Source organism: Bombina bombina, chromosome 3 (assembly GCF_027579735.1).
Source record: "Bombina bombina isolate aBomBom1 chromosome 3, aBomBom1.pri, whole genome shotgun sequence".
Classification (NCBI taxonomy): domain Eukaryota; kingdom Metazoa; phylum Chordata; class Amphibia; order Anura; family Bombinatoridae; genus Bombina; species Bombina bombina.
The window spans coordinates 480,664,933-480,677,633 of NC_069501.1; the positions used below are offsets into that span (position 1 = coordinate 480,664,933).

General features: G+C 40.2%; 1 protein-coding gene across 2 annotated transcripts in view; it reads right to left on the bottom strand.

Annotated features, from left to right (window-relative positions):
• LOC128653483 (mitogen-activated protein kinase 14) overlaps window positions 1-12,701 on the bottom strand; it is a 350,993-nt gene that overhangs the window by 141,358 nt on the left and 196,934 nt on the right. For both annotated transcript variants that reach the window (XM_053706818.1, XM_053706817.1), the window contains exon 6: window positions 4,920-4,967. In XM_053706818.1, the coding sequence (XP_053562793.1) occupies window positions 4,920-4,967 (48 nt within the window). The remainder of the gene's footprint in view (window positions 1-4,919; window positions 4,968-12,701) is intronic.

Genomic DNA, 12,701 nt, shown 5'->3' on the forward strand with positions numbered 1-12,701 from the left:
GTGGTTACATCACCAATATCTTCAAGGGGCTTCCTTTGTTCATCCTACCTGGTCTGTGATCATAACAGATGCAAATCTTACAGATTGGGGAGCAGTATGGGGGTTCTTGACTGCACAGGGAGTCTGGAATGTTCAGGAAACAAAAATTCCGATCAATATCTCTGTGCTCTTTACAAAGCTCTTCAAGCTTGGCCTCTTTTAAAGAACGAACCTTATCTTCGTTTTCAGACAGACAATATCACAACAGTGGCATAATGTCAATTATCAAGAGGGAACTCAAAGTTACCTAGCCATGAAAAAAAGTATCTTGGATACTTTCTTGGGCAGAGACCAATTCCTGTCTCATCACTGCGATTCACATCCCAGGTGTGGACAACTTGGAGGCAGATTATCTCACTACACCCGGGTGAAAAGTCTCTCCACCAGAATGTATTTTTAAAAATTTTTCGAATCTGGGGTCTTTCCCAGATAGATCTCATGGCCTCTCGTTTGAACAAGAAACTTCCCAGATAACTTGCAAGGTCACGGGATCTTCAGGCAGAAATGACGGATGCTCTTGCAGTTCCTTGGTCATTCCAATATGCTTATATATTTCCTCTAACAGTTCTGCTGTCCAGAGTCATTTCAAAAATCAAAATGAAACAATCATCTGTACTTCTGGTGGCCTCTCAGGATCTGGTATGCAGCTCTAGTTCGGATGTCCAGCTACCTGCCATGGCATCTTCCTCTAAGACCAGACCTTCTGTCTCAAGATCCCTTCTTTCATCCAGACATAAAATCTCTGAACTTAAAGGGACACTGAACCCAATTTTTTTCTTTCATGATTCAGATAGAGCATGCAACTTTCTAATTTACTCCTATTATCAATTTTTCTTCGTTCTCTTGCTATCTTTATTTGAAATAGAAGGCATCTGAGCTATTTATTTGGTTCAGAACCCTGGAAAGCACTTGTTCATTGGTGGATGAATTTATCCACCAATCAGCAAGAACAACCCAGGTTGTTCACCAAAAATGGGCCATCATCTAAACTTACATTTTTGCATTTTCAATAAATATATCAAGAGAATGAAGAAAATTTGATAACAGGAGTAAATTAGAAAGTTGCATAAAATTGCACGCTCTATCGGAATCATTAAAGATCAAATTTGGGTTCAGTGTCCCTTTAATGGCATGGAGATTAAACACTTAGTTCTCACTCAGAGGTTTTTTTAGACTCTGTAATTAATAATATGATTCAAGCAAGAAAACCTGTATATAGGAACATTTATTATAAGGTTTGGAAAACGTATATTTCATGGTGTTACACTTATAATTTTTATTGACATACATTTAGAATTCCTAGAATTCTTCAGTTTCTTTAAGATTGGTTAGATAAGGACTTATCAGCCAGTACTTTGAAAGGACAGATTTCTGCTCTTTCAGTTATGTTTCACCGGAAGATTGCTCATCTTCCAGACATTCATTGTTTTGTTCAGGCTTTGTCTAGAATAAAACCTGTAATTAAATCTATTTCTCCTCCATGGAGTCTCAATCTAGTGTTACAGTCTTTACAGGCTCCTCCTATTGAGCCTATGCATTTTTTAGACATTAAACTACTTCTTGGAAAGTTCTGTTTCTTTTAGTTATCTCTTCTGCTAGAAGAGTTTGAGAATTATCCGCCTTTTCTTGTGAAATTCCTTACTTTATTTTTCATCAAGACAAAGCAGTTTTGCGGACTACTTTAAAATTTTTGCCAAAAGTTGTTAATTATAACAACATTAACAGGGAAATTGTTGTTCCCTCTTTGTGTCCTAATCCTAAAAATGAAACAGAAAGACCTTTACACATTCTTTGGATTTTGTCAGAGCTTTCAAATATTATGTTGCTGTCACTAAAGATTTTAGAAAGACTTCTAGTTTGTTATTTTTACTGGTTCACGGAATGGCCAGAAAGTTTCTGCTATTTCTTTAGCCTCTTTGTTAAAACTTCTGATTCACAAAGCTTATTTGGAAGCGTGTCAGTCTCCACCTCAGAGAATTACTACAAGATCAGTTACCACATCTTGGGTTTTCTAGAATGAGGCTTCAGTTGATCAAATCTGCAAAGCAGCCACTTGGTCTTCTTTGCAAACTTTTACCAAATGTTACCATTTTTATGTTTTTGCCTCTTCAGAAGCAGCTTTTGGTAGAAAGGTTCTTCAGGCAGTGGTCACTCGTTGATTCTGTTGCCTATAAACATTTCTTCAGGTTTATTGGTTATTGAAAGACTTTAATTTAAATATTTTCAGAGAAAAAAGCGGTTTATATTTTATCCCACCATTTTTATTTTGTTACTCATGGTCTTCCACATCTTGGGTATTATATCCCATATGTAACAAATCGTGGACTTTTGCCACCTATATGAAAGAAAACATTATGGGTTGTTTTTAACAGAGAACATCTTTTTTCCTGTTCCTTTTTAATGGCTTTTTCTTACTCCTTTTACACCTCACTTCTTGGCTATACGTTAAAATGAGATATGAGTGAGGTGGGTGGGGTATTTATAGGCTTTTGAGGTTTGGGAAACTTTGCCTCCTCCTGGTAGGAATGTATATCCCATATGTAACAAATCGTGGACTCTCGCCACCATGAAATACATTCTTTTATCAAGTAAGTTATTACATAAATTATGTTCCTTTCTGGTTCAGAATAATATCCAGGATGTTTGATCACATTAGACTGTGCGTGCTATGGCTGATGTGGTATAAAGCAACCTTCCCACATTTTGTGTTCCTACAAAAAAGGACACAACTATTTAAGGTCTGGCTTAAGTTTAACCTTTTAATCCTGTAGAATATAAGAGGTTTTTATAATCAATACAATTGGATCTATCATGTTCTAAACAAGACATTACTTTTATAAGAAGTGTTAGAAATATAATTAGAGCCATTATCACCAGTCCAGGGCTTTAAACATAAGACCAGTAACCATGGAACCATCTCACTGGTTGTAAAACTGATATTTTTGTGGCCATGTGAAACTCAATCTAGTTTGAGACTCAAAAATACAAGAAATGGAGCGGATTGTAACCAATGACCCAGGGGTCAAGTTGAGCGGAAACACATGGGAACGGAGTTCCTGTACTATTTTTGCCAGAGGAACTAAGTTACCTCTGGACAGAGAACAGAAACACTGCAGGTAACACTGCTGCTGCTGGTGGGAGGAGCTGGAGCACCGTCTGGTTAGAGGGCTAGAGAGATCCTCTAGTAATGGGCAGTAACACTTCCTACAATAAACTAAATGAAAGCCTGTTAGCGGTCATGCTGTGTTATCCCCCACAATGTGTGGAACACATGGTGATTATATTTATGTGTGGCGTGCTCGGGGGTTATTTAGCTCACCTCAGCAGAAATAGTACTATTGCACCTTTAGTGGGTGAGATTCTGTGAAAGAGGTGGAGTCTCAGGCCCAAAGGAAACCCTTCAATCTTTCATTGGATTTAATTTGCTTTCATTAACCAAAGTGTATAGATTATATACATATAAATACAGTATGTGTGTCTAAAACAATATTAATTGTCAGGGGAGGTGGAAGTCTTGGTGAGCTCCCACACTTGTTTTGTAGGACTTGACCACTGCAATGATTTACTAGACTATTTATTTTCTGTCCTCAGAACCGAGCAAATAATATTACAGCTTTGCAAAGAATTAATGGCACTGTGTCAATTTTTTCTCCCCTTTTATGTGTCCCCAAATAATTTTGTCATTTAAAGCAGCTGATGTTGCCCATTGTATCCCCAGCTATGCTGAAAATGTCATTAACTTAAAAATACTGGTTATAAAATAAAATCATTATTGGGGGGAGAAAGTTACTAAAATGTTTATTTCTATGTATTGTTTTTTGAGTAAACAGTGACAAATAAGATAAGGAAGATTTTGTGTAAATAATAGACAGATACACTATTGAGGTTTGTTCTCACTACAAGCTCAGCCTATTTCATTGGCTTGTGATTTCAATAAGCAGAGCTATTTCAGAAAAATAAACCCAAAGGAACAATTCATCATACATTTTATGCTCTGCTGCTGTTCATTTGAGACAACCTACTAGCAAATGTGTCTTAAAGGGACATAAGACTGACAATAACTTCTGCCTATGGAACAGAAATCTACTTGACTTCCTGGGTAGCAACCCTAAAAGATTCAATCTAATGTACTTTAAGTATTTCTTCCTCCTTTCTTAAAGGGACATTATTCACTCGTTTTTTCTTTGCATAAATGTTTTGTAGATGATCTATTTATATAGCCTATAAAAAAAATAATTTTGTTTGTTTTTTAAAAAATGAATAGTTTTGCTTATTTTTAAGTAACATTGCTCTGATTTTCAGACTCCTAACCAAGCCCCAAAGTTTTAGGAGAATACCGACGTATACCTACTCCAGCTTGCTTCTGTTTGTGTATAGGGTCTTTTCATATGCAAAGGAAGGGGGGGTGTATGATATTTCCCACTTGCAGTGGGTATTCCAGTAACCTTTTAAACAGAGCTTAACTGGAAGCTTCTAAGTAAGTTTTTAAACGGTTTTATACTGGATTTTTATATCAGTATCTGTGCATATTATTCTCTATAGTAGCGTCTATTACATGCAGTTATATGAAAATTGGTGTATACTGTCCCGTTAAGCAATAAAATATAAAATAAAAATCAGGTAAAACAAACACATTTAAAGATTTAGATTATTTAAAATGATGTGGTCCCAGGGTGTCCATTCTATATATCTACTGCACTGCATCATAAATATATTTAATAGAAAAATGACAGAACAGGCATACAAATTTATTTTGCATCGTCAAGTCAGCAATTTTTATTTCAAAAAGATTTTGGTTACAAAGTTCGCCCCAATGGTCCCTCTTACTTATTTCACGACACACATTGCGCTTCATCAGAGACACACACACAATGGCTTACCTTCAGCTCACAATCCTCATTAACAGCAAGATTGCTGGGCTTCAGGTCCTATAGATACAATGGAAATAGAAAACAAGTTGTTTAATGCGCATAACATGACAGACTGACAAATACATAATCATTTTCCCCTTAGTCATCTATATAGTCACTACAGTACTATTCTAGAGTATAATACAATTCACTACAGTTCTCAGGTTTCAAATCATTTTAAAAAAAATACACTAAAGTCAAAACTAAATTTTCATGATATACATAGAGCATGCAATTAAAAAATACAAAATAAACGCTTTCCAATTTACTTGCATTATCAAACTGTGCACAGTCTTTTTATATGCACAATGTATGAGGCACCAGCTGCTACTGAGCATGTGCAAAGGTTCACAGTGTATACATATCATTTGTAATTGGCTGATTGCAGTCACATCATACAGGGGTAGGGAAAATTGAAATAGCTGACATTTGACAGAGAAAAAAGTAAATTTATGCTTACCTGATAAATTGATTTCTTCTATGATACGACGAGTCCACGGATTCATCCTTTACTTGTGGGATATTATCCTCCTGCTAACAGGAAGTGGCAAAGAGCACCACAGCAGAGCTGTCTATATAGCTCCTCCCTTGACTCCACCCCCCAGTCATTCGACCGAAGGTATAGGAAGAAAAAGGAGAAACTAAGAGGTGCAGAGGTGACTGAAGTTTAAAATAAAAAAATATTATCTGTCTTAAAATGACAGGGCGGGCCGTGGACTTGTCGTATCATAGAAGAAATCAATTTATCAGGTAAGCATAAATTTACTTTTCTTCTATAAGATACGAGTCCACGGATTCATCCTTTACTTGTGGGATACAATACCAAAGCTACAGGACACGGATGAACGGGAGGGACAAGACAGATGCCTAAACAGAAGGAAGCACTGCTTGAAGAACTTTTCTCCCAAAAATAGCCTCAGAAGAAGCAAAAGTATCAAATTTGGAATATTTGGAAAAGGTATGAAGGGAAGACCAAGTCACAGCCTTACAAATCTGTTCAACAGAAGCATTGTTTTTAAAAGCCCATGTGGAAGCCACCGCTCTAGTAGAGTGGGCTGTAATCCTTTCAGGAGGCTGCTGTCCAGCAGTCTCGTATGCCAACTGGATGATGCTTTTCAGCCAAAAGGAGAGGTAGCCGTAGCCTTTTGACCTCTACGTTTTCCAGAATAGACAACAAACAGAAAAGATGTTTGACGGAAATCTTTGGTCGCTTGCAAGTAAAACTTCAAAGCACGAACCACGTCCAAGTTGTGTAACAGACGCTCCTTCTTAGAAGAAGGGTTAGGACACAGAGAAGGAACAACAATTTCCTGATTAATATTCTTATTAGTAACAACCTTAGGAAGGAATCCAGGTTTGGTACGCAAAACCACCTTATCGGAATGGAAAACAAGATAAGGCAAGTCGCATTGCAATGCAGATAGTTCAGAAACTCTTCGAGCCGAAGAGATAGCAACTAAAAACAGAACTTTCCAAGATAGAAGCTTGATATCTATGGAATGCATAGGTTCAAACAGAACCCCTTGAAGAACTTTAAGAACTAAATTCAAACTCCATGGCGGAGCAACAGGTTTAAACACAGGCTTGATTCTAACTAAAGCCTGACAAAACGACTGAACGTCTGGAACATCTGCCAGACGCTTGTGCAGTAAAAACAAAATTCATGCTTACCTGATAAATTTATTTCTCTTGTGGTGTATCCAGTCCACGGGTTCATCCATTACTTGTGGGATATTCTCCTTCCCAACAGGAAGCTGCAAGAGGACACCCACAGCAGAGCTGTCTATATAGCTCCTCCCCTAACTGCCACCCCCAGTCATTCGACCGAAGACAAGCAAGAAAAAAAGGAGAAACTATAGGGTGCAGTGGTGACTGTAGTTTAAAAATAAAAAACACCTGCCTTAAAATGACAGGGCGGGCCGTGGACTGGATACACCACAAGAGAAATAAATGTATCAGGTAAGCATAAATTTTGTTTTCTCTTGTACAGGTGTATCCAGTCCACGGGTTCATCCATTACTTGTGGGATACCAAAACCAAAGCTTTAGGACACGGATGAAGGGAGGGACAAGGCAGGAAACTTAAACGGAAGGCACCACTGCCTGTAAGACCTTTCTCCCAAAAATAGCCTCCGAAGAAGCAAAAGTATCAAATTTATAGAATTTAGAAAAGGTATGAAGCGAAGACCAAGTCGCCGCCTTACAAATCTGTTCAACAGAGGCCTCATGTTTAAAAGCCCATGTGGAAGCTACTGCTCTAGTAGAATGAGCTGTAATTCTTTCAGGAGGCTGCTGGCCAGCAGTCTCATAAGCTAAGCAAATTATGCTTCTTAGCCAAAAGGAAAGAGAAGTTGCCGAAGCCTTTTGGCCTCTCCTCTATCCAGAGTAGACAACAAACAAAGCAGATGTTTGACGAAAATCTTTCGTAGCTTGTAAATAAAACTTTAAAGCACGAACCACATCAAGATTGTGTAATAGACGTTCCTTCTTTGAAAAAGGATTAAGACATAGGGAAGGAACAACAATCTCCTGATTGAAATTCTTATTAGATACCACCTTAGGCAGAAACCCAGGTTTGGTACGTAACACTACCTTATCTGCATGGAAAATCAGATAAGGGGAATCACACTGTAAAGCAGATAACTCCGAAACTCTTCGAGCCGAGGCGATAGCTACTAAAAATAGAACTTTCCAAGATAAAAGCTTAATATCTATGGAATGCAAAGGTTCAAACGGAACAAATTGAAGAACTTTAAGAACTAAATTTAAACTCCATGGCGGAGCAACAGGTTTAAACACAGGCTTGATTCTAACTAAAGCCTGACAAAACGCCTGAACGTCTGGAACCTCAGCCAGACGTTTGTGCAAAAGAATAGACGGAGCAGAAATCTGTCCCTTTAAGGAACTAGCTGACAATCCCTTCTCCAATCCTTCTTGGAGAAAAGATAATATCCTAGGAATCCTGACCTTACTCCATGAGTAACCCTTGGATTCACACCAATGAAGATATTTACACCATATCTTATGATAGATTTTCCTGGTGACAGGCTTTCGAGCCTGAATTAAGGTATCAATGACTGATTCGGAAAAACTACGCTTTGATAGAATCAAGCGTTCAATCTCCAAGCAGTCAGACGTAGAGAAATTAGATTTGAATGTTTAAAGGGACCTTGAAGTAGAAGGTCCTGCCTTAGCGGCAGAGTCTATGGTGGAAAGGATGACATGTCCACCAGATCTGCATACCAAGTCCTGCGTGGCCATGCAGGGGCTATCAAGATCACCGAAGCTCTCTCCTGCTTGATCTTGGCAATCAGACGAGGGAGCAGAGGAAACAGTGGAAACACATAAGCCAGGCTGAAGGACCAGGGCGCTGCTAGAGCATCTATCAGCACTGCCTGTGGATCCCTTGACCTGGACCCGTAACAAGGAAGCTTGGCGTTCTGACGAGACGCCATGAGATCCAGTTCTGGTTTGCCCCAAAGTTGGATCAACTGGGCAAATACCTCCGGATGGAGCTCCCACTCCCCCGGATGAAAAGTCTGCTGACTTAGAAAATCCGCCTCCCAGTTCTCTACTCCTGGGATATGGATAGCTGAGAGATGGCAAGAGTGAACCTCTGCCCATAGAATTATCTTTGAAACCTCCAACATTGCCAGGGGGCTCCTTGTTCCCCCCTGATGGTTGATATAGGCTACAGTCGTGATTATGTCCGACTGAAATCTGATGAACCTGACCGCAGCTAGCTGAGGCCAAGCCTGAAGAGCATTGAATATCGCTCTTAGTTCCAGAACGTTTATCGGAAGGAGGGCCTCCTCCTGAGTCCACGAACCCTGACCCTTCAGGGAGTTCCAGACTGCACCCCAGCCCAGAAGGCTGGCATCTGTCGTTACTATAGTCCATTCTGGCCTGCGGAAACTCATTCCCTTGGACAGATGGACCTGAGATAGCCACCAGAGAAGAGAATCCCTGGTCTCTTGATCCAGATTTAGTAGAGGGGACAAATCTGTGTAATCCCCATTCCACAGATTGAGCATGCAAAGTTGCAGTGGTCTGAGATGTAGTCGGGCAAACGGAACTATGTCCATTGCTGCTACCATTAATCCAATTACCTCCATACACTGAGCCACTGACAGACGAGAAATGGAATAAAGAGCACGGCAGGAAGTTAGAAGTTTTGACAACCTGACCTCTGTCAGATAAATCTTCATTTCTACTGAATCTATCAGAGTTCCTAGGAAGGAAACTCTTGTGAGAGGTGAGAGAGAACTCTTTCCTTCGTTCACCTTCCACCCGTGAGACCTTAGGAATGCCAGAACAATGTCCGTATGGGACCTGGCGATATGAAAAGTTGACGCCTGTATCAAGATGTCGTCTAGGTAAGGGGCTACTGCTATACCCCGCGGTCTTAGAACCGCCAGAAGGGACCCTAGAACCTTCGTAAAGATTCTTGGTGCCATGGCTAACCAGAAGGGAAGAGCCACAAACTGGTAATGCCTGTCTAGGAAGGCGAACCTGAGAAACTGATGATGATCCCTGTGTATCGGAAAATGTAGATAAGCATCCTTTAAATCCACGGTAGTCATATATTGACCCTCCTGGATCATAGGTAGGATGGTTCGAATAGTCTCCATCTTGAAGGATGGGACCCTGAGAAATTTGTTAAGGATCTTGAGATCCAAGATTGGTCTGAAAGTTCCCTCTTTCTTGGGAACTATAAACAGATTTGAATAGAAGCCCTGCCCCTGTTCCTCCTTAGGAACTGGGTGGATCACTCCCATAACTAGTAGGTCTTGAACGCAATGTAAGAATGCCTCTCTCTTTATCTGGTTTGCAGATAATTGTGAGAGATGAAATCTCCCCTTTGGAGATGAAGCTTTGAAATCCAGAAGATATCCCTGGGAAACAATCTCCAGAGCCCAGGGATCCTGGACGTCTCTAGCCCAAGCCAGGGCGAAGAGAGAAAGTCTGCCCCCCACTAGATCCGGTCCCGGATTGGGGGCTACTCCTTCATGCTGTCTTAGAGGCAGCAGCAGGCTTTTTGGCCTGTTTCCCCTTGTTCCAAGCCTGGTTAGGTCTCCAGACTGGCTTGGACTGGGCAAAATTTCCCTCTTGTTTTGTAGAAGAGGAAGATGAAGCTGCGCCACTCTTGAAGTTTCGAAAGGAAATTGGGATTGGGGGCTACTCCTTCATGCTGTCTTAGAGGCAGCAGCAGGCTTTTTGGCCTGTTTCCCCTTGTTCCAAGCCTGGTTAGGTCTCCAGACTGGCTTGGACTGGGCAAAATTTCCCTCTTGTTTTGTAGAAGAGGAAGATGAAGCTGCGCCACTCTTGAAGTTTCGAAAGGAACAAAAATTAGTCTGTTTGGTCCTTAACTTGTTGGACCTATCCTGGGGAAGGGTGTGGCCTTTTCCTCCAGTAATATCAGAAATGATCTCCTTCAGTGCAGGCCCAAAAAGGGTCTGCCCTTTGAAGGGGATCTTGAGAAGTTTAGACTTTGAAGTGACATCAGCTGACCAGGATTTAAGCCATAGCGCCCTACGTGCCTGAATGGCAAAACCTAAATTTTTAGCCGTTAGCTTGGTTAAATGAAAAACGGCGTCAGAAATAAATGAATTGGCTAACTTAAGAGCTTTAAGCCTGTCAAGGATATCATCCAACGGGGTCTCTACCTGTAAAGCCTCCTCCAGAGACTCGAACCAGAAAGCCGCTGCAGCAGTGACTGGGGCAATGCATGCAAGAGGCTGGAGAATAAAACCTTGTTGTATAAAGATTTTCTGAAGGAAACCCTCTAATTTCTTATCCATAGGATCTAGGAAAGCACAACAGTCCTCGACAGGAATAGTTGTACGCTTAGGTAGGGTAGAGACTGCTCCCTCCACCTTAGGACCGTCTGCCACAAGTCCCGTGTAGCGGCATCTATAGGAAACATTTTCTTAAAAGCAGGAGGGGGAGAGAACGGCACACCTGGTCTATCCCATTCCTTAGTAATAATTTCTGAAAACCTCTTAGGGATTGGAAAAACATCAGTGTAAACAGGCACTGCAAAGTATTTGTCCATTTTACACAATTTCTCTGGGACTACAATGGTGTCACAGTCATCCACAGTCGCTAAAACCTCCCTGAGCAACACGCGGAGGTGTTCAAGCTTAAAGGGCCACTGTAAGTAAATATTTTCTATGCATGTTACTAACTACCCCAAATACACTTTTTATCAATAGCATTTCATTAACATATCTCTACCGTATATCAGAAATCTTGTCTGCAAATTTAATTGTTTTCCAAACCCACTCCGTGGGTATCCTTTGCTCTGTACCAATCCGTTTACAATACCTAGGTTTCAAAATGGCGCTTTAAACACAAAGTTATTGGTTTAAGTATTTTGAACATGCAGTGCTGAAAATAGTGGGCAGGATAACGTGACATCATCGGCAAATAAAAGATATAACTTTTAGAACGTTATGAAACTTCGTTTTGGAGAAAATATAGGTCAGTAGGTTTTAATTAATGTTTATTAACTTTAATATGTTAGTTGTTTAGCTTAAAAATTATAACAGAAAGTAATCCTTTAAATTTAAATGCTGTCATTTCAGAGTCAGACTGAAGTAACGCCTTCCCTGAATCAGAGAAGTCACCCACAGATAGAAGCTCTCCTGCTTCAACTTCTGCACATTGTGAGGGTATATCAGACATAGCTACTAAAGCGTCAGAGAGCTCTGTATTTTTTCTAGCCCCAGAGTTGTCCCGCTTTCCCTGTAACCCTGGCAGTTTGGACAATACCTCTGTGAGGGTATGATTCATAACTGCCGCCATGTCTTGTAAAGTAAACGCATTGGACGCGCTACATGTACTTGGCGTCCCTTGAGCGGGAGTTATAGGTTCTGACACGTGGGGAGAGCTAGATGGCATAACCTCCCTTTTGTCAGTCTCAGAAACCTCAGGTGATAAATCTTTAAAAGCCATAATATGGTCTTTATAACTTATAGAAAGGTCAGTGCATTTGGTACACATTCTAAGAGGGGGTTCCACAATGGCTTCTAAACATAATGAACAAGGAGTTTCCTCTATGTCAGACATGTTTAACAGACTAGTAATGAGACCAGCAAGCTTGGAAAACACTTTAATAAATGTGAAAAAAGCAATAATAAAAAACGGTACTGTGCCTTTAAGATAAAAAAACTACCACATAAACTGCAAAACAGTGAAAAAAAGTAGTAAACTCTACGAAATTTTTACAGTGTGTATAAGGGACTAAAGCAGCATTGCACCCACTTGCAAATGGATGATTAACCCCTCAGGCCCAAAAACGAATTAGAAAAACATTAAACCTGTTAACAAACAGTCAAACACACTGCCACAGCTCTGCTGTGGCTCCTACCTGCCCTTAAAAACGATTTTTGCAGGAACAAAACCCTCTATAGAGGTCCTATAAGCCAGAGGACTCCTTCAGGGAAGCTGGATGTCTCAGACTGAAAACGAAAATAGGCCCCTTCTACCATGCACTCAAAGTCAGAGGGCCTTAAAAAAGTACTCCTAGGAGTAATCTAACAAGCCATGTGGAAACTAGGCCCCAAATAAAGATTTATCACCCTCAGAGAAAAAACGTTTTTATTTATAAATCATGCAAACGTTTTTACACTAAGTAATATAGGTATTAACATGAAGATTATCCCTTTTTGCAAGCATGATCCCAGTTGTTGTTAAATCACTGTATCAGGCTTACCTTAAATATACCAGGCACTGTCAGCATTTTCTAGAC